This window comes from Parasteatoda tepidariorum, chromosome 5, assembly GCF_982258835.1.
Source record: "Parasteatoda tepidariorum strain Cologne lab strain chromosome 5, Ptep-v5.0, whole genome shotgun sequence".
NCBI classification, from domain to species: Eukaryota; Metazoa; Arthropoda; class Arachnida; order Araneae; family Theridiidae; genus Parasteatoda; species Parasteatoda tepidariorum.
Genome location: NC_141759.1, coordinates 28,783,860 through 28,806,762, shown reverse-complemented (window position 1 = coordinate 28,806,762; position 22,903 = coordinate 28,783,860). Strand labels below are relative to the sequence as shown.

Genomic DNA, 22,903 nt, shown 5'->3' with positions numbered 1-22,903 from the left:
GAGAATGGGCGCCTATTTTTGAACGCTCGAAGCAAGTCAACTTTGAGATCAGATATTTTGAGTCAATGAAATTTAATATTTTATCTTTTAAGTTTTTGTGCAACCATTTCTGCATCTTAAGGAACTTACGAACTCAATTTAAAAGGAGAGTATCATATCAGATAAATCTTTGCTCTTTGGTCAGAAATAAGATAAAAATTATCTATTGCCTAAAAACTTCGAGCTATTTTCTAATAACTATTAATAAATAAACCTTTCTGAGCAATCACAGAAAATTATTTCAATTTTTCCTTTTTTTATTGTCTGAACTTGGTTGCTTAGCAACGGAGTATTCCTTTCTTTTGAATTAGTCTATGGCTTATCTTAAAATATTTATTTGCGGCGGTAACTTTGCTTGGCTGTTTTTTGCGACTATGCCTAACTTATCAGCCCCTCATTTTATGATCCAATCTTTTCGAAATTTTGCCTTCCCCCTATTTTGAGAGTCAGGAATTAAAATATGCTAAAAAAATATATATTTGATTAATTAAAAAAAATGCGTTTTTGAGTATGATTTTGTAACTTAAGTAATAGTAAGCACAAATTAATTAGCTAATGTGAAAATCCGATCATTAGAACAAAAGTTATTCAGGGTGATATCTTTTCTTTCTTTTTTCGTTTTTTGAGCACTGTAAATGTTAACAAAAATTACAATTCTTCCATGTAGAATCCAATCAAAAATTTTATTATTCAATTTTATAATTGCATAATAAAATATATGCTTTAAGACTTATCTAAAAATACAATATTAATCATACAAACAAATATTTTACATGCTAAGGTATGCATAAGTAGAAAAATTGATTTTACACAGATATACAAAACAATTATCACAAGTTACATCAAGCTAAATAAATTTGATTCAATTTAAATATCTATAATATTTTTTTAAAACAATGAGTCTTTTATTGTTCTCTATTAAATACAATATGACGTATCTTAAATTTCTGATAGTTATTAGAACATTCTTATTCGATTTTTCTTATAAAAACTATCTTCAATAAATTAAGATTCATTATTATTTAACAGTTATTAGCACAAAATAAGTAAAAAAAAGCTGTTTTTAATTCATTATGACATTCACCTTTGAATTGTTCATACTTGATATTATTTCAATATTATTTTCAATTTTTATTAATTTATGGTGGCAATTTTTTCTTTAACTTTGGTTCTGATAATTTGTGATTGTTTTTGAGAATTTGGAATGCTACCATCAAAAGATGATATAAAGGTAATTTTTAGGCAACCAAATGATTTTTATTCTTCTTAAGAATGACAATTTTATGGCAGTTCTAATTATAAAGCTGCAATTTTATAGAGATGGTATCACTTACAATAAAGCGTAGTTGGTAAATAAAATTATTAAATTATGGTTGAATTAATTAAAGCTGATATGGAGTGAATGAACTTTGTTCGTTTGAAGCAAAGTTATTTTTAAAATTATATTGTCACTCAGTAATTACAATAAAATCACGAAGAAAATTTTTAAAGGAATAATCTGGTTTAAGACAAGAAATAAAAATTACAGAGAATCATTTAAATAGTATTCTGTAAGTGAAGCAAACAGGAGCAGATCTATTTGGATATTTTTAAATTGCTTACACATAGAACGGAGTCAGAAAAACGTAAAATTAAATTATTTTACAAGCTATGAGAACTTAATCCTGATTTTTCAACTCAGTATTGCTTTTTAATGGTACTGAAGAAAGAAACGAAATCTTTGTATATGCAAACAAATAAATTAATTAATAAAAAATAAATCTAAAAAATCACTTATTATATAAATGAAACATACCCATGAAAATCTTTTTTTCTTTTGCTTTATATTTAGTGTAAAGGAATAATAGAAATTCTAATGTAATTTTATAATGTAAAATATGTCATTTTAAAACCATTCACAACCAAATTTGGATTTTCAGTTTAAGTTCTGCATTTAGATTTTTTTAATTACTTTTGCTATAGGATAATTTGAACAAAATTTTTAGAAATTATTACAGACAATAACAAGTAATAATGCTTTGTAGTCTTCAATCCTTTCTTAATGGTACATTAATTACAATTACTTTATTTGATATATAAATAGGAAATAATAGTAGACACGTTTCAAATGCTCAAAAACAGGCACCCATTTTCAAGACTTGCTAGGCTTGAATGAAAAAAAAAAAAAAAAAAGGCGATTTGAAATATAGGTTCTTCTCATTTGTGTCTGCGAACTCTTGAAAATAGGCACCTGTTTTTGAGTGCTTGAAACATGCTGATTGTTATTTCCCATTTATATATTTTTAAAGTAAAGGAAGTTTTTATTCAAGTAATATTTTACTGCTTCAGATTCTTGGGATTTTTATTTAACATTATTTACAACTCTGACAGTTTTTACATAATTCTTAAGTTATAATGTTATGTTCTCTTAGAAAATTTTATAATTTTTTAAAATTATTTGCCACTTTACAGAATGCTTATACAAATGAAACAATAACAACAAGAGTTGTAGCTAAACAATTGGTCAAAAAATTAAATAATTTCAGCTAAAACTTATAATACATTTTCTTTAAGATAAACTGCTTGACTTAATTTTCAAACTAAAAAATATAGATACGTCAAGTAAATAAAAAGTAACTGAATTTAAAACGAAGCATGTCATTCAAAAACATGGCACCAATTCTTTAATACATTAATAATATACAACTTACAAAATTAATAATAATCTAAAAAAAAATAAATAAAAAAAAAACGTTAGGTTACACAATAAATTTTATGACACATTAAAGAGCAGGGATGCATAATCATTTTTGGCTAATAGCCACAAAAGCTCAAAAATCCAATGTTGATGGAGAGAATTAGCATAATTGTAAAAAAGTAGATTGCTAGATGGCATTTGAAAATAATATAATGATTTATAAAAACATCCTGTTGCGGAATCGGGGAATTAGGATTTTTTATACCAGTAACATATCCAATCAAGAATTCGTAATTTAAATAATATTTCGGTTGTTTTATTAAGATTTTTGAACTTATTTATGACAAATGCTAATAAAAAAAGTAGCAAAATTAAGAAAAACAAACAAAAAAAAACAACATAATTTTCTAATAACAATATGTTGAAAATAAATGAGAAAGGGATACGCATTTAGGAAAAATTCAATAATAAATTCTAATCAAGCTTTTCAATTCCAAATAAAATAACTCAATTCAAAAATAATGAATTATATTACTCTTATAAATTCTTCTCAACGTTTAAAACAGTTTTTTTTTAATTTTTTTGGAAAATCATAATTCAGCTTATTTTATTCACTTTCATCATAGGCACCACAAATAAATTCATAGAATTAAATATTTCTACCTTTCCATTAAACTTTTCAAAATAATTAGTAGTCTTATTTTTAAAGTATATTCACGGCTGCCAAACTTTTTTTTTTTTATAATAACTTTTGTTCTGCCAAAAGAAGCTAAATTATTTAAGGTTCTATAGCTAAAATAAATTAGGAGCCACTGTATTATTAAACAATTTCATTAGATTAAGGGACAAGTTAGAGGGCTTTAGTATACAACCCTATATAAGATAATTTTTAAAGTATTAATAGTTTTAAAATATTGGTTTAAATTAAGCCAAATAAATATCATTCGAATAGATACTCTCTTGCAGCCATATCACAACCTTTGTAGTCCTCATTGCTACATAAATGTAACAAAGCTCTAAATCCCTTACTTTCAGAATGAGGCACTTGTTTCTTTTGACCTCTAATAGATAAACGTTTTTGAATTTTCCTGCTTACACTTTTCAGCATATATTCTAAGTCACAGTATTTATATTCCTCTTCAAAAACTGTAATTATGTCTTGAATAAACCAAGAGCCACGTATATGATCTCTGTAAGCTTTATGATCAGGAAGTGATGAATGTACAATAAGAATATCATTTTCTGAAGGATCCTTTTTCAATGAAGCAGAAAGGTTCGCTTTAAATGGCACTGCGTCTGTAGTATCCGAAACTGGAGAAGTATTCTTTTCAAACTTTGTGGCATCCGTAGTTTCTGTTACTGAATTTCTTGTCACAGAGTCATTATATTCTAATTCATTTGGCGAGTCTGCACTTTCTATACCATGATCTTCTCCACTTCCTCGACATGCTTGGTATAAAAATACTTTAGGCTTATTTCTTAAATTTTCACAATTAATATTACTAAACATGTTGTGAATTTCATCCTTCGGAAGAGCATAACTATCAGTGCCATAGACAACCCCATGTTTATCACCATGACTTAATATAATAACAAAACAGCAATCAACTGTTTTGAGTTTGTCAGACTTTGCAAAAGTTTTTAGGTATCTTTTCATGTCTTTACCTTCCATATTATGCTTCACTTCAACAGAAAATCCCAAAAATTCTTTAAAAAGTTTTTGTAATCTTTTGGCATCAACATCCGAACCTATTCTTTCTTCGAGAAGGTCAAATTGTACATTATTTATTATAACGCAGTACCCCAAAGGTTTCGATTTCATGGAATAAAATACTGATTTCACTTTGGGTGCTTCTGCATATTTAGGGGTATTTTTTAATTCATTGGCCAGAGAAGTATAGCCAGCTCTCTCTAAAACTTTCACAAACTTTGAAAAGGCATTTGGTCCTCGAGTAGGTAATTCATCAAACAAATTGGCTTCAGATTTAGTGTCATAAATGTCACTTAACATAAAGTTGGTAAAAATTTTAAACTCAATCAAAAGTGGACGTAATTTAGACATATCTAACTCTCTGATAGACTTTTCATTTTGTTTAAGAATGAGTCGACTTGCGGGATCCATTTTCCGACAGTTATTTGAACTAACAATAAATTTATTTCACTTCGCAAAGCAACTTATCAAAATATGAGATCACAGATCATTTGATCGTCTACTAGGTTTTGTTTGTTTATCCTTAAAGTTGAAGGTTTAAAACGGCCTCCGTTTGCTTCATTTTCGATTATGGCAACGTTATTTCAATTTTTTTTAAAAATATTTTGTATTCTTTGTTACCTAAAATATTAAAATTTCAAAAACCATTTTAATAATTAAATAAGAATAAACAAGAATAAATGTAACTTATTAAAAAAATAAAAAATTAATATGTATGTAACTTTAACTGAGAGTAAAGAGGTTTTCTTCTGGTTTTGTTTTTTGATCAGTCGTCTTCTAAAGAGTACGGGTGTTTTGACGGTTTGAATATAATCTGTTTACAACAAAAAAATGATTTACAACATATTGAAATTCTCTTTTTTATAAATTCATTAACTAAACATGGAATTGTTAATGAATAGTGAGTACTATGTTCTTTTAAATGAAGATCATAGCTTATGGTGCAGTCGTAAAGATGGATCTTTTACACCTAAACTGGGTATGCCCGAAAGATTCAATATTTGCCTTCATTTTGTTTACGCTCTATTTGTTTATTCTGTTGAATTTCTATTTTATTTTCCATGCTAGAAAATTTTTCTTCTTAAATTCTGATTGATTTTTTTTATTTTTAAATTGCTTCATTATGTGCCAGTAATAGATATCTAAAAATTGGTAAATAGGTTTCTAAAAATTAATTATTCATTGAATCAAGAGAATCATTTCTATTTGTTGTCTAAATATATGATTGAAAATATTTTTTAATTTTTTTTACATTGGAAGAGTTTAATACCGCAGTTTTTTCGAATGTAATCATTAAATGTTAAGGAACTTTGAATATTTTAATTTTCTTAATTGTTATAAGTTTACTGTTTACTCATTTACGTGTATGCATTACGATTACAGACAGCAAAATATAAACTAAGTACTTAATTTACTTAGTAAATTTTTTTAAAATTACGATTTAGTTCTGAGGTTTCTTTGACATATGGTACAAAAAGGGGTGTCTTACATGTTAGTTGTATTGAAGTAATAAATTCACTATGGAAATTACGGTTTTGAAATAAATCCGTTTTGTATCATTATTATGAATATTAAGAATTACAATACTAATAATAACAATTCACAGTGTAACACTTAAACTAATCTATTTCAAATAATAATTCAATAAATCAAGGGAATTCAAGGGACTGATTTTATCCATTATCTTATTGTTTATATGATTATTTAAATTATGTTTGTCAAAATTCCTTAGTTGACACCGAAAACGTCTGTAATTTGACTAGGAAAATAAGACCTCTTTATTTGTAGAATATGGAATATTCTTTAATTCATCTCTCAACATCATCTATTATATGGGGTTTGTAAATGATGATTTGTTTCAGAATTCTTATGTTTTGTTCCTTTTTGTCAGTTCCTTTTGTATGTTCCCTTTTGTCAGTTCAATGTCTCATGGGTTTGGTCCAGAGTTGGGTTTTTGCTGTAAAAAACTGGTTTTTGACTTTAACGGTAAAAACCGTCAAAAACTTACTGTTTTCTTTAATTAGTAGCGGACAATATATTATTTTCATATAATTGCCTTTATAAATGAATGTTGTAAATGATTGCTAATGATTTTGCAACTATATACATGTATTCTTATAGAAGGATATACATTCATACAGAAATATTGAAACTCTAAAAGGATTTCCCAGGCTTTTTCATGTCTCATTTCTGTGTAAAATATTGAAAGCAAAATTGATAAGAAAAGTTTATTTTATGAGGCTTTCTATTTATGTGTACACGTGTTTCTCATAGCAAGATTTTATGAATGAAAGTAATCAATCTTGACATTCTTCTGTAATGTAACATGCCAAACAAAATGATGCTTGGAAATGTTGAAAATTTAGTTTAGTATCCTAATATTTTACTTCAAATAGTATGTTTTGTTATATTCATGTTGGGAAAAGGCAAAAATCTGTTCTTAAATATCTTTTAACAACTTTTTTTCTAAGTTTATTGCTCAAAAATGAATTAATTTTAAATTATAAGCAGTTAAGCTCAAATAAAAATACAGTTTTGCCAAAACTATGGGTTTTTGACTTTTCTGACAGAGGGTTTTTGCCATGACGGTAAAAACCGTCATGTGTCAAAAACTTGCCAACCCTGGTTTGGTCTATCCCTAGTGGCTAACCAGCTTTGATTATCAACAACATTATTTATATTCTTTTATAATTAATGTGTTTATAATTAAATAATTATCTTTAATTGTTGATGAATCTCATAACATGTCTTGCTTGAATAGTGTTTTTTCTGATTAAAGTTATTAATTATGAATTTTTAATAACTTAAAGAATTTAGAAATGATTCTGTTAATAATAACCTCAAAACAAAACTCGAAAGCATAAATATTTATATTTTAATTATCTAACTGAATATCTTTTAACTTATAAACTCATTTATTACATCTTAATTTTCTAATATCATATCTCCATGTTTTAAAGCTAAATTAAGCTTTTGTTACGGTTTGATTAAAAGAGTGCTAATTATTTAAAAAACCACCAGTTATTTATTTATTTTGGGGATATTCCATTTCGTACCATTGCCAAGGTGTCAAATAGATTTTAAACTTATACATTTTTTTAAAAAAAAAACATGTACATTTTTGCCGAAATTGTTGCTACGAGTTATACCCTTCAAGTTGATCCCTTTCCAAGATTTTTTTTATGTTTCACGTTGGTTGTCACTTAGAATTCACCATGAGTTGTCAATTAATCTGCCGAAGATCACAATACAAGAATCTTCCATTTATTATTTTTTTGGCAATTTTTTTATAAAAGAAAGTATAAAAGGACCGCTTCCTCAAGAGACGAAGAAAATCATCCAAAACAAAACCAAAAATTTTGAACAATGTGGAAAACATTATACATATAACGAAAAAATTTCAGTTGTTAAATGTTAATTGTTTTGGCGCAGTTTTAAATTATTTGAAAACTTTTTTTTTTGTGCTCGGTTAACTGAGAAGTAATGTTTTTTCTATATTTTATTAAAAAGCCATATTTGAAAGTTTGTTTACAAAAATTTAAATTTAGAAAATGGTAAAGTTTGAATTCCAACAATTTTTGAAAACTTGCCTGATATTCTATTTCCCTTATATGATATTGTAATATTGGAACTAAAATTATTTTTGTGATTTTATATTTACTGTAATTTTGTTGTAGGGTTAGTGGATAAGAATGTGTTTAAAACTTTTAAAACAAGTCACCAAAATATTATTACAATAAAAGCAATATTATTTTTTTATTTAACTTTTTTTTTTATTTCTTGACAAGGTTTTGTAATTTTTTCACTGTCTTTCTGACATATAATCTCTTGAATTTTTTTATTAGCTAAAGATGTTGAACAATTGTCAGATTTTGTATGCATTGGTATTGTATTTGGATTAATTGGAAAATTTACCATTCAGCAAGGTAAGTAGTATTCAAAAATGTTTTGTTTAAAATTAATATAAAAATTAGCATTTGAAAAAACAATTATTGTTAATATTTGTTTTTTAAAGCACTGACTTTTGTATTAATTTTTATTAGTTACTAATAAAAAAATTGTATTAATATATAGCTACATTGCTAATTTAGATATTAGTTAGTAAAGATATATTTATTTTTAACTAATGTAAGTATTTGAAGTTAAGGCATGTAAAAAATTGTATGAGTTATAAGCAAATTGTATTTGTGGGTACTTTAATCCACTATTTATTTTCATGTTTGAATTTGCTCATTTAATTTTCTGGGGGAACAGAAATTAGAGTATGCTTTCAGTTTTCTTTATGAATAGTTTAATCAACCTTGAATTGAAAAGCATTCTATTGTAATGAATTATTTTGAGATAAATTGTTATTTAAGTATTTGTCATTTTATTTATTTATTTTTTTTAATTATATAAATATTTGTCTAAAAATTTTTTATAAGCTGAATCACTTATTTTAACCAATTAGCTTTAACATTTAATTAAGTCTTAGTTGAGCATTTATTTTTGTATTTTTGAAAAAAAAACTTACTACATACCTTTTTTATAAAAGTATCTTTGACTCTGACAACCCTGATTGCTTTATATTTGTTTTTCAGGCTACAGTTTAGTCGCTTTTTAAAAGAAAATAAATTATTGCTTTATTAGAGTTTATTGATTATCATGTATTGCCTTTTATTTGAGTTGAAAAATTTCCTGAATTAACTCAATTAAACTTTTTTTATACCGAAAGGAAAATAAAGATATTCAGACTATCATTTTCTCTTTTAATAGAAATTTTTAAAATATTTTAAATGACATTTTAATAACAATCAATGTGAATACTGTTCATCAATATTTTTTTCAGTTAATGTTATAAATTAAAATGAATACAGCCTTTAGTAAAAATATGTTAAAACTTCCAGATATTGACAAAAGGTTAGCTGTTATTCGTGACCGTGCTGTTGTTGGTGTGTTACCTGGGGGTCATGATGTTTATAAAATTCAGAAGATAGCTCTTTTACCCTTAAATCAGCAGCAGCTTCCAGATGTTGAATTTGAGGTACGTTATATATTATGAATATGTATAATTTTTTATATGTGATAAAAGTGAATGATTTACCTGTAGTAAATTATTATATGCATTATATCTAAGATCTTAGAATCATGATGAATTATATGCATTTTCCTATATTGTGAGTAATAGTGATGTAATGTTTATTAGATGTAGCTCTCAACAAGGTTTATCATATTATGTTTGCTAATAGATTTGTCAGATTTACTTTTCTTAGTTCTTGGTATCTGAAACAAAATGTGTTGAACAACAACATTAAATAGTGGAACAGTGTTATCCAAAAAAGAAAAAAAAAGTTTATGTTTAAAAAAAAATAGGACAAATTTTATTTCTCTATTAAATCTTGCAGAGTGAAATTTAAAATTGATGAGTGAATCTCACAACAGGGATTAAATTTGTAAATTTCCTCCATTTTATAACACAGATTATTTTACAATTTGTGCAAATTATTTTTCAATTAACAAATTATTTATTTAAAGTAAGCCTTCTAGAATTATCGATCAAATTTTTAACCTAACCCAAAACAGTTAAACTTGAACTCCAATATTTTTCAAATTTTTTACATTATATACTGATTAATTAGACTAAAGTTTCTCATAAAGAATAAACGTAAAAAGAATTTTTGTAGTAAATTGTAGCCTTGTCTCAAGACAATCAGTTAAGGATATCCAAAGCGAAGCTTATTTTTTAAAAAAAATTTTGGGATGCAAAACTTCTTTTCTGAACAGTTACAATAATTAGCAGTGTTGCACAATAACAATCTATTTTCTAAATTGTTGTTTTGTCTCCTACATTATGATATATTTAAAGAAGTCTATTTACGATGTGCATTTACAATGAATAATTAAATCTACTGATTTTGGAAGGTTTTTTTTTTCAAACATCATGAAATAAAACCTAATGCTTTGAACACAAAATTTACAATTATATTCACTCCTGGTAACATGTTTTAAGAGTAAAACTCAAATCCAATGTGCGAAATACATGTGTAGTTGCATATTTGTGATCTATGGATGGTATCATCCTAATTTTTTTAAAAACTTAGTTTTTCTATTTAAAAATTTCTGAAAATTTATATTGTTTAAAATAATGTCTCCAAGTCACTTCCTAAATTTCTAATATTTTGGGTAATTACAACCATCAATACAGAGTTGTGTAGCATGCTATACATAGGAGTTTTGAAACTTCAATTGCATTTTGAATGAAATTTGGTTGATATTTTTCTTTGTTCTATCATGTTCTGAGAAACTATTTTCTTTATATACTCATTGCTTTTAAGGTATTTTAGAGAGTTAAAATATCTACACCGTCATGTCATTTTAATATCATTTTTGAAATTTTGAAAATCCTCAAAAGTTCATTTTTCTATTTCTGAAGTATAAGTTAATGAAAAGCATCAAATGAATGCTTTATTTTATGAAAAATGGGTTTAGTTTACTGTTTCTATAAAAAATTATAATACATAATATACATAATTTATTTTTTTAGTTTTTACAAGACGGTATCAACCAAATTTTTTTAATATACATTAATTTAATTTAAAATTTTATATATCTTCAGTCTTCTTTGAATGCTTGTTGCAAATTTTAAACCGTAAAATTTGTAATAAGATGTTTGAGTTTAGTTTTATTTTGTTGTTCTTTAAAATTTTAGATTGAATTTTAATCATAATTTATCTAATACTAAAAACTTAAAATTTCAGGTTTGTAAAAAGCATCGTTTTAATCCAAGAAAAGCTGAAAAACCAACTAATACCACAGATACACAGCAAAAAGCTTTTCAAAAAACTTGGAACACGCTGAAATCTGCGACTGCTCAAGTAAAAAATAGAAAAGTAAGATGTCTTTTCATGTATTTTCTTATACATCATTATATAGGGGTGCACAACTTTTTTTCAACGAAGCATCACTTGCAGTATAGGTTGATGAATGAATGGTCACATGACCAAATATTTAAGCATGTTGACAGCATTTATAATTTTTATAACAACAGATCATTAAATCCTTTTTAATAGTCAACTTAGCAATATTTGCATAAAATTAAATACTATTAAATATCTGAATTCATTAGTAGTGGAAGAATGTAAAACTGATACTTTATGCATCCCCTTCTGATAAGAAAACAAATTTATCAATATGATTATAAGCATTTTGAATTACATAATACTAAAGTCTATTTTGGAAAAATTTTTTACAATAAAAATAACTTAAATGTTCATACATTAAAAACAAAAAAAAATTAATTATTTTAAATTAATTATTTTATTGGGTAATATAAATACCAATTAAATACTTTAAAGATTTTGAAATAATTTAAATTAAAACGAAACCATGTACCCAAAATAAAAGTGATCAGTTGACTTAATATACTTTAGTTGGGAATATACTTCAACTTTAGGACATTTAACCTTAAAAGGTTTTAAGAGGTCTTATGAATGTTAAACTTTCAGCAGTTTTTTAAAGTGCTTTTAGTCTTGTATTTTAATAAATATTGTATTAAAATATCGTTAATTTAAATACCCCACAGATCACGTAAACCACTTAGATTTTGATGATTTTGGTACAAATAAACTGCACCAAAATGATATTGATTAATCGTACATTTCAAAACTTCTCTTTCATACTAATATTGATTTAAAATATAGATTAAAACATTTTCCAAAAGCTTAACAAGTACTACTACAAAGAAGAGTAATCATAAGATCTCTTGCATTTGCTCTGAAATTGGTACAAATTTGAATACATGCTAATAACGTTTATGAAATTAACTAAGACATCAGCATTCACTATTTGAATGATGTTAAAAAAGCATACTTAAAAATATTGGGTCATTAAAAATCTTGGGGAAATAAGTAGCAATAACTGCATTAAAAAAATGAAAGATAACTTCAATTTATGATGAATCAGCATCAATAAAGCATGTAAAGATCAGATTATATAATTCTGTAATTTGAAATTGGTGAGTCATATTAATATCAAATTAAAAATATCTATTTTCAAAGATCCTGTTAAAATCCATAGCAAAAAGGGCTCTATAAACGTTCCAAAGTTCACTTGAATTTAAGATGAAATCAACACAAAAATGCACATCAAATAGTGATGACTCAGATGCATGATTCAAAATTTCAGATTGTTTTTTTTGATCTTTTGATACAAAAATTGTAATAATATGCTTTTTTATGGTTCGAGTGTTGTGAGATGCATGCAACAGCTAGAGAGCTGTAAGTTGTGCACCCCTATGTAATGTCAATGAGAATTGGTTGTTCTCTTTTTATATCCATTCAATTTGTTCTTTTGCTAGCTGCCAGTTTTGTTCATTAGAAAGTTTAAAATTTATTTTGTTTTAAGAGAGAGAAAAAATTTTGTTCAGCCATATATCGCTTCAATAAATGTAATATTCCAAGCCCAGGAAATCTCAAACTGTAACCCACAGGCCATAAATCTCCAAACAATTACAGAAATCTTCAAGCATTGCTCTCCGAATTTTGAAATAGTTTAAAAACTTGACAAGATTTTACAAAACTTCTGAATATTATGTAGAACTGGATTTCATTTTAATGTTGCAAAATCATTTCAGGAATGTTCACATCTAGATATATTTCTTTTGACTTGGTAATATTTTTTGGAAGCTATTCTTTTCTTTTCTTTTTCTTCTTTTTTTTAAGATCTGTAATATGAAAGAAAAGCCCCCCAAAAATTATATCTTTGAAGTCAGACGTTTTAAATATTTTTTATTACAATACATTTTGCATATTTTAATTATAACATTCATTTGCATTTCTGAGTGCATAAAAAACTTTAGAAAAAATATTTTTAAAAATATGTTTTTTATTTGCCTTTTTTTACGAAGAATTTTTATTACATTTAAAATCAGTATTTTACTGTTTTATTTAGAACGCTCTTTTCGATAAATTTTTTGTAGAGAAAATTTAATATCAGGATTATTTATGAAGCAAGTATTGCACAGTATTTATTAGAATTTTTTTTACTCTATTCCTTCTTTTTTGTTATTTATTTTCTGTTACAGTTTTGATTCAGATAATTGGATGAATGACAAAAATGGACTTGGTATTTAGCCAAATCACTTCACAAGACTCAGGAAAAGAAGCCAAAATAAGTTTTATTTTTTAAACAAAAACATGAAAAATGTTTTCTAAAAGATAGACGTTTAAATCCTATCTGATAGTAAATAAAATATTATAAACAAAAAAAATTGCTTTAGTCCCTATATCTACTAAAGAATAATGATAAGTAATTATTTAATAAGTATTTTAAAGCACATTCTTTGTCTTTATATTATTATTAACTATTTTACACTTTGAAACTTTTTTTACAATTATTTTTTAATTTTGTTAATGTAAAATTTTGATAATTTACCACTTTTAAAAACTTGATTGAAGAACTGTTATTATAAGTATTCATAATTTTAGTAGCTATTTAAGGAGTAATAAATTATGCTAACAAAAAGAAGTTCTATTTAATGTTTAAAATTTTATAAATGTTTGAACTTTTTTTCTTGTCTGAAAAAGAAAATAATCATGAAAATAGAGTTTTTTTTATTAATAAAGTGTTTTAGGAAGTTTCTAAAATTTAAAAGCAATAGATAAATAAAAAAATTTAAAGAACAATAGATAATAAAGAACAATAGATAAATAGCAAATAAGATAAAATTTAAAGAACAATAGATAAGTAAATCAATTGAAATCTGAATAAATAAACATATTTCTTATATTCATTTATTTATTTAGATATCAGAATGCATTTAGATACTTTTTTTAAATTTAAAGTATATTTAAATATTGGGCTGATTATTTAGGTATTCAGTATTGCTTTAAAAGGAACCAGTGATTTTATAAATCTAGTCAATTGAAAAATATTTTATATCATTAATACAATCTATGTGCTAATTTTTAAATATTCAGATGAAGTAATTTAATTTTACCATATAATTTCAGTGAAACATTAAACCAACAGTTTTTTTCTAAGTAAAGCAGCAGGATTTTTTAAAGTAATTATTTACCAATGCAGTTTCTTTTCTTACTAGGCATTAAATATTTAACTGCACAGTAATGTTCTTATCTGTTCTTTGAGTAAATAGGAATTTTTCTATGGTTAGAAATTATTTTTTAAAGTTTAATTCCTCTTGTTGCAATATATCATTTACAAAGTATCATTATTGTTTATTTTTCACCTTATTTCTTCAAATAAAAAATTCTGTTAGTGCTTGCAATGAGGAATTCTAAAATTTTAAAATTGATGCATGATACATTTTTAATTAAGAAATTAAATTGAAATAAGCAAAAAAATCACGGGTATCCCTATTGTCCAGTCAAAAGGATATTCATAAATAAACTTTTATTCTTTATTTACTTACCACGAAAACATTTTTCATTGTATATAGAACTTATATAACTGAACTGAGTGGCCGATTCCCAGTGTTTGAATATTTCTGTGTACTAATCAGAATAAAACTTATCAGAAGTGGTAAATAAGTAAAAAAAAAACAGTCATAAGTTACAATAATGTTCAATTATAACCTAACTATTTAATTTAATTGAAATTAGTTGCAGATTAGACAAAATACATATAACCTAACTAGATATCAGTGACTAATAAGTTAAGTTAATGGTATCGCAATAAAGCAAATCAGCCCTTTCAAGAATCTAGTCCATTGACAAATATCTGTCCGTCATCGTCATTAATGTGCTTATGCTCAAAAATTTGTTCGATGCAATTTTATTTACTCATATTATTTCAGCAGATCATCAAGTTAGTCATTTTTGTTTTACTATAGCTGAATAATAATAATAATAAAAAAAACCCTCATTCAATTCGAAAATAATTTCAAAGCTTTTTTTTAATTATTTATTAAATAATTACATAGACAGTAATGCTGTTACCTATTATCAACCTTTTTATTCTTGAACTAAATAGGAATTTTGCAATGGCTTATATGTATTTATAAAATTTAATTCCTGTTTCTGTAAAATGGCATCAACAAAATTTGATTACTGTTGATTTGCTACCTTATTTAATCAAATGAAAAATTCTTTAAGTGCTTGCAAAGAAGAACTCTTAAAAAAAAGGATAGCACATTTTTTTAATGAAAGTTAACTAAATTTTACTAAAATATATTAATTACTTCATTTACATAATTATTTCATTTAAATAACAAAATATTTTTGCTGCTATTCTTTAAATGTTGATTGTAATTTTGGGCTTTCTAATGTTTAATATAATTCAACATTATTGGTAAAATCAGTATTTTATTTTCTGATTTTTTTTTAAAAAAAGAATGAATTAAAAGTTTTTCTGAGATTACAACTTTCTTATAAGGCCTTCTGTTTTGTGGGAGATAATTCTCTGCATTAAATTCAAGCTGCATTAAATTCAGCAAATTCAATTTTAAAAAAAATCAATAACTTTAGTTTTTTATGTTTTTAAATTTCAATTCAATTATTTTTTCGTATTGGTTCTATAGAATTAAATATTAAACTATTCATCATTTTATATTTCATTTACCCTTTGAATTACTCTTACACAAAAGCTCTCAGTTCTTTTATTAGAAAGAAAATTGAAAGTATCTCATCGTCAATATAAGTGTAAATTTCAAATCAACTGTTGGTAAGAAAACCTTCCATTCACAGGTTAGTGACACATTATTTTCAGCCGCATCTTTCCTGACAAATAAAGTTCTGATTCCTGTCTTATTGATGGAAACAGGACCTTGGAGATTTTCAGGAAATTTAGCCATAAAGGTATGCCTTGGTGTTGGTTTACATGCCTTTATTTACTACTTATAAACTGGCAGCTAACAAAACTTATGGTGAATGTTTGCAAACTAACCCTCATAAGAATATGCTATTTTTATGAATCTTTTTACATTTTTTATTTAGTTAAGCAAACAATATTGATGCTTTATTAATGTTGTAAATTAGAATTCTTTTGTCATATTCTAGTACTAAATTTATATAAACTAGTAAGATTGTGTTTATAGCAATAATGTGATTAGTGTGTCTATAATCTGGTATCTGCTTGAGTAAGTTATCTCATTTTTATAGTTTTTTTACTAAAAAAAATTTTAAACAATATTTTAAATATATTGTAAAAATATTTTATTTTTTTTAATTTAGTAAATGTTTAATTAGAATTTAACATTGCAACATAATTTCAAAATTAGTATTTTATTATAAAATATTGTTTAAAATATAGTTGTTAACATAAAGAGTTGAAACTTACATTTCATTACTATGAATAAATTGATAATTCATTTCAAAATGTTTATATTTTATTACTTTATTCTGTTTCAATAAGCTTTGACCAATCATGGACTCTTAGGCCAACTATGATAATTTTGTTTTATTATTAATATGTTTATCTATCATCATCATCCATTGTTTAATAAAGATTTTTTCCATACATTTTCCAGAATTTCAATCTGCTTTAGTCTTTCGTTTAACACCTACCGTTTTTCTATTTCCATAAAACCACCCTAATTGTGGTTGCTCTCAAGGCTGTTCAGAAGATTCTAACTCATAAGTTTAAGAACAGAACCCATTTTCCATTGAAACATACATTTCCCAATTAACTGTACTGAGAAGTGTTTATGCTTTCATTCCCTATCAACTCTGTTATATCTGGTTCCTTGCTGCTGAAATAGTTGAAGGTTACATACTATTCAATAAAATATTAAAGTTATTTCTCTAATTAATTCCACAGTTTTTTTAAAAAACTTCATTGCATAGATTTTTTTTACTCATCCTTATTAAAAAGGGTGAACCATTTCTTGGTATAAAGTATTTCCAATTCTTTCCTAGCTTAATTTGTGAAAGGAAAAATATCACACATCTCAATTTTATTGCATATTATGAACATAATTATCTAGGTGTTGCAAACATAGCTTTTTTTAGCAGTTTGTGACTTTGTACCTTAACTGATGTGCTCTTTTTATCCCAGATATGTACCACATGTATTTGTTTTCATACATTTTTATTCATTTCATTAAGTTTCTTTTATTTTAGAAAATGTATATAATTTGTTGAAAGACTATACTTTTGTTCTGCCTAATATACCAAGTTAGATTCATATAAATTAATGAGTATCCATCATATTTATAGTATTGATGCTTAGTACTTTCTTCATTAACATTCACTGTACATTTTTATATACTTTTCTCCCATCTGGGTCTGTAACTGATCACCTGGTCAATAAATATTTTTTTATACTCCCTAAGCCTCTTTTTTTTTTGTTGGCATCAACCATTTGTTTGAACCCTGAAAAGATTTCTTCCACAGTCCTTAAGAATATAAATAGAGGGAATAAAAGTAAGAAACATAATTGTGAATGTTTTAAAGATACATGTTGTAAAATAATATTTCATGCATTTGGATTTTTTGTTGAAAAAGGAATGATTTACGAATTGTTATTTACTCATAAAAACTTGGGACTTTTTTTAAACAATAAATAGAAGTTAAAAAGAAAAGTTATAACTTGTTGATCTATAGAAGTATTTACTCTTTTTCGCAATGAAAATAGATCAGTACAGTCATTCTTAAAAATTTTTTTTACTAAAGGTTTTCATTTGTTATTAACAGCAACCTAAAGAACTGAGAGATAGAGAAAAGTTAGAAAAGAGAGTTATAGAGGTGAGTCAACATTTTATTTTCAAGTTTAGCAGTTAACATTTACAGTTTGTGTACTAAGTTCAGTCAAAGTCGGCTGGTCATTTGAGTCAACTTTGGTCATTATGCGGCATAAGTGTTGATATTTTGTAACATCCTGTCTACTAATAAGTGTACTATAAGTTTTGATGGATGATATGTGGAAAAAATAGCTTTTTTTCAATTTATTTTAAAATAACTCCAAACTTTAAGAACTTACAAAATAAGTTTAAATTTATAAAATGTTAACTGTAGCATTATTACTAAAACATATAAGATTTAATAAAGTCATTTTTCTTTAAAAAATAAGCAAGATGATCTGTAAAATAAACTTTTGTTTTCTCAAAATTTTGACAAAAACGTGATAAATTTATTTTTAAGATTTGAAACGGCTCAAAAATTAATAAATTTATATATTATAATATATTTTTAGGTATAAAAAAGCTAATATCACCCATAATAGCTAAATAATATTAATTCTAGGGCAATGCCTTCGACTCACACTACAAAGCAGCAAAATTTAGGCCTGTAAATGACATTCAAATTAGACAGATTATGTTAAAAATCTTGAGAATTTTGATATTACTTTTGATCAACTTAATAGTTTGCACTTATTAATATTTAATTTTAAAGCAATAAGCAAGTTATAATCTATGAAATAAACTTATTTTTTCAAAATTTTAACAAAAAGCAATATAAATTCTTTGAGATATAAAACCACCAAAAAATTTTTAAATTTTTACCTTATAATATATTTTTAAGTATAAAAAACTACTATAACCTGCAAAAGCAAAATAACATTAACTTTAGAGCAATACATTTGATTCACACTACAAAACAACAAAATTTATGCCTGAAAATGATACTCAAATTAGTCATATTATGTTAAAATTGCTGAGAATTTTGAAATTACTTTTCATCAACTTAAAAATAGATTGCACTTTTAAACAATGTAAAATTTTTATTCCTCTGTCATGGAAAGAGAATTTAATTTTAAGTACATTATTAACTTTTTCGTATTGCTTCATTCAACTTGCCTTTTTCAGAAATTTAAAAAATAGAAACAAATTGAAAAGTAAATGATAAGAGTGTTTTCTACACTTCAGTAATTAAATTCAGTTATAAATTAAAAGTCTTTTTTAAAATTTATTTGCAACAAAAGTTCAAAAATTGTTTTTTGACTGCTTCATTTATTTTTTCTTCTTCTATTATCTCTCCATAAGCCCCTGGGTGAAATTGTACTAAAATTTTCCTGTTATGAACTACTTCCCCATTGAATAATATGGTTTTTTTCAGTTAAAAGCCTGTTCAGTTATCAGAAAGTTTTTTTTTTCTTTTTAGGAAAAAAAAAACTAATGCTTAAAAAGTAATGGAACATTTTTATAATTTTTTTTATCTTTATCCATTATTCATATTGTGATTATTTTATAACTTATAAAAATACATTCTTAGAATACTATTCTTTTTAAGAACCTTAAGAAAAAGTTTTAAGTAAAGTTATAAGACAGAAAAGTTATCAATATTAACATATTTTCCGATGCCAGTTATAATTTGGTACATATGCGGTCAGGTGTGTAGATTTATTTAAATAGAATCTTTTAGCATATAATATTTTTTCATTCTTTGCATTTATATTTTTAATTCTTCTAAAAATTTCTGTTCATAAAAATTTGTGTTAAGTTATTCAATATCTAATGTTCTATATTTCAGGAGTTTACTAAAATGTTTACAGACACAGATTCCTTTTATTATTCTTTTACGGGTGATTTGACCAATTCTGTTCAAAGGCAGTATTACCAATCAAAGGATCCTGAATTTGATGGTGTACCTTTATGGAAAAAAATAGATGATCGATTTTTCTGGAATAAATTTATGGTTTCAGAGCTGATAAGCACAAATGTAAGATTTTTTTATAACTTTCCTTTATAGTGTTTTCTGTTTAAAATGAAGTTTAGGTTCTATTCATTCATAGTTATTTTTTTAAACTTTTTAGTTAATTAAATGTATTTAGAATTATAAAGAAATTATGGCTTTATGTTGTTAAAAAAATCAAGCATTTAATTTAACAAAATTCGAATAATTAAGAATCTATGTATTGCATTTACAAGTTATGTATGACTTTTAAAATATTTGTTAAGGACATTGATCATAATAAATCAGTATGCTTATTGTGATTTAGTAGATTATTCTGCTTATAATTAATTTTAGCAGATAAATTTTAAAAATCATTTTTGTATGAAATACGCTTATCAAATATTTAAAGCCAGAAAATGTTAGTTAAATTTAGTAAATTCAGTAAAAAATTGTTTGCTGTTTTAAACTGTTATAATATTTACACTTTTGTTGTTCATAGAATTATTCAATTACAATTACATTTTCATTGTTCATTTGAACTTGAAAAACAGTGTCACAATTTTTTTAAAATCTTTTCCTCCTGCAATTTAAAGTTAGTGTAAGCATAACTGTTTTGAATTGTTTGCAAAATTTATTTTGCATGTGTGACTACCATTGCTTCTTATTTAAAAGTAGCTATATTCTTCAAATAATAATTCAACTCAAAGATAACGGTGCTATTTTTCAGTGATTAGTTTGTAACAATTAAATGTCTTTGAAATATTTTAGCTAGAAACATTAACTGTTTTAACTATACTTATGAATTTAAATTAAATTGCATATTTTTAATACATTTTATTAGATAACTTGGCAGTTAAATATAGAAAAAAAAAGAAATTTAATTTAAATTTTTAAAAAGTCTGATTTAAATCAAATAAATTCAAGTTTTTTAAAGTAAAATCATGATTTTTGACAACTTTGCTGAAAAACTTGACTAAAACTTTTAATGATATTTTATTTGATTAAAAATATATATCATAATACATAGTTAATATTTGTTTTAAATTTTAAAACTGTATTTTTTCTAGGACCCATTATGTAATCCTTGGATCACTCCTGTCATTCAAGGATTTGTACAAATCGAACAGTGCTGGATAGATATTATTGACGATGCTGAATCCCTTTCAGCTGAGGGTATAAAGTTTTTTCCACCACCTACACTTTTACCTGATGTGACAGGAAAAAACTACACAATGATTTTGATATCCCGAAGAAGCCGTCATCGAGCTGGTACACGATACAAGCGTAGAGGAGTCGATGAATCTGGAAAATGTGCAAATTATGTTGAAACTGAACAGATATTTGAATATGCATCTCACATAGTATCTTTTGTACAAGTTCGAGGATCTGTTCCTATATTTTGGAGTCAGCCTGGATATAAATACAGACCACCTCCTCAGTTGGATAAAGGTTTTTATGTTTTAATTTTTGAAATTTTGTATTGCTTTTTCACTTTTTAGGGTGCAAGCTTGCCTCTCAGGTAGTTACATTCTATTCAAGTTAATTTTTCCCTCTACAATTTGTTATTGGTTAGGGAGATCATGGAGGTTAAGTCTCCGCAATTTCATTTCCAACGGCACGATTATAACAATGTGGCCAGCACTGTGCATAGAACGCCTTTGATCTGAACGCCTATGCATAGAACGTACCCATTGATCTGAAGCAGGGTGGGTTTCAAGCCTCCTCTGAGAATCAAACCTCAGTTCTCAGTTTCAACTGTGACAAATTCAGTGCTTTAACCACTGAGCCATCATGGCTCCTTATTTTATCCTTTCGGGTGGAATATCATACAATATCAAGCAATTAAAAGTATGAAAAAATATATTTATTATAACTTCATTTGGACATCATTAACAGATAACACAAAGTTACACTTTTCTAAATAATTAGGGCTATCCTTATCAGGTGTTGCAAGAAAAATAGTAAGTTGTGGAATTATCAAGGAAGTATAAAGATATAAGGATGTAAAGGGGTGATCAGTAAAGAAAAGACAAGTCAAAAACAAAGCAATCACATAAAAAGGATAAAAGAGATAATGGGTAAAATGTTAGGAAGAAAGCTGTCCCCATCTCTTACTTAAGAACTGTTTACTGTAAGCAAAGAAATACAGCGCAACCTGTTAAGTTGACCACCTATTTAAGTTCAGCTTAAAGATCAAGTGTCAAACTGTCAAAAACAATAGAATTTTTATTTTATATATTGATCACCTGTAAGAGTGGATCATTACATTGCTGTCCCTCTAGTGGGCAACATGGGAATGTTTCACTGTACCATAATTTTGATTTCTTTTTGTTTTGATAATTTATTTGCACCAAGTTATGATAATAATTTTTTTGTTTGAATTTCTACATTCCTTAAGGTATAGAAGTTCACAGAAATTAATTTTAGAAAGTTATTTGAATATATTTTTAGATAAATTTCAATTTGTAGGGAAGTAATGCTAGCTTAAGGTAAAAAATATAAAATTTGTTGCAGACTTTAAATGTTTTTGTTTATTTTTTTTATAAATATCTTGTTAAAGTGTGTTAAAAAAAACTAGTTTTATCTATGTAAATTACCCCAACATATGTTTAAAGTTTATTTTAAATATATAATTGGCTTTAGTTTTACATTAATTTGGTAAAATTGTAACTGTTAACTAGTTTAAAATTCGTACTTTCTTTGCTTAAACTTTTAATTTATTTATATTTCATTAAATAAATAGTTTTAAAATGGCTACTTAAAATATATTCATAACATTAAATTTTTTAAACATAAATTCAGTTTGTAAGGAATTGAATGAAATTTTATGAAGTATCAATACATTTTATTTTTTTGATTTTTTTCATAACAGACTTTAAAAATCATTTGAAAAATTTAATGTTTTTAAAATCTGTTTAAGTGTATACG

General features: G+C 25.3%; 2 protein-coding genes across 3 annotated transcripts in view; one reads left to right on the top strand and one right to left on the bottom strand.

Moving 5' to 3' along the window:
• Positions 1-1,305: 1,305 nt before the first annotated feature.
• LOC107448186 (caspase-2) lies at positions 1,306-4,972 on the bottom strand. The gene has a single exon (XM_016063301.4). The coding sequence runs from the start codon at positions 4,836-4,838 to the stop codon at positions 3,657-3,659; it is 1,182 nt and encodes a 393-aa protein (XP_015918787.3). The 5' UTR covers positions 4,839-4,972; the 3' UTR covers positions 1,306-3,656.
• A 168-nt stretch (positions 4,973-5,140) lies between these two features.
• sp3 (phosphatidylinositide phosphatase spermathreecae) overlaps positions 5,141-22,903 on the top strand; it is a 35,699-nt gene continuing 17,936 nt past the window's right edge. Inside the window, exons 1-8 of one of the 2 annotated variants that reach the window (XM_043039546.3) lie at positions 5,186-5,406; positions 8,273-8,353; positions 9,314-9,450; positions 11,165-11,296; positions 16,109-16,219; positions 18,056-18,106; positions 19,832-20,020; positions 21,043-21,424. In XM_043039546.3, coding sequence (XP_042895480.1) covers positions 5,310-5,406; positions 8,273-8,353; positions 9,314-9,450; positions 11,165-11,296; positions 16,109-16,219; positions 18,056-18,106; positions 19,832-20,020; positions 21,043-21,424 — 1,180 coding nt within the window. In that variant the 5' untranslated portion in view covers positions 5,186-5,309. Of the gene's footprint in view, positions 5,407-8,272; positions 8,354-9,313; positions 9,451-11,164; positions 11,297-16,108; positions 16,220-18,055; positions 18,107-19,831; positions 20,021-21,042; positions 21,425-22,903 lie in introns of both variants that reach the window. The other variant, XM_043039547.3, reaches the window with a different exon arrangement.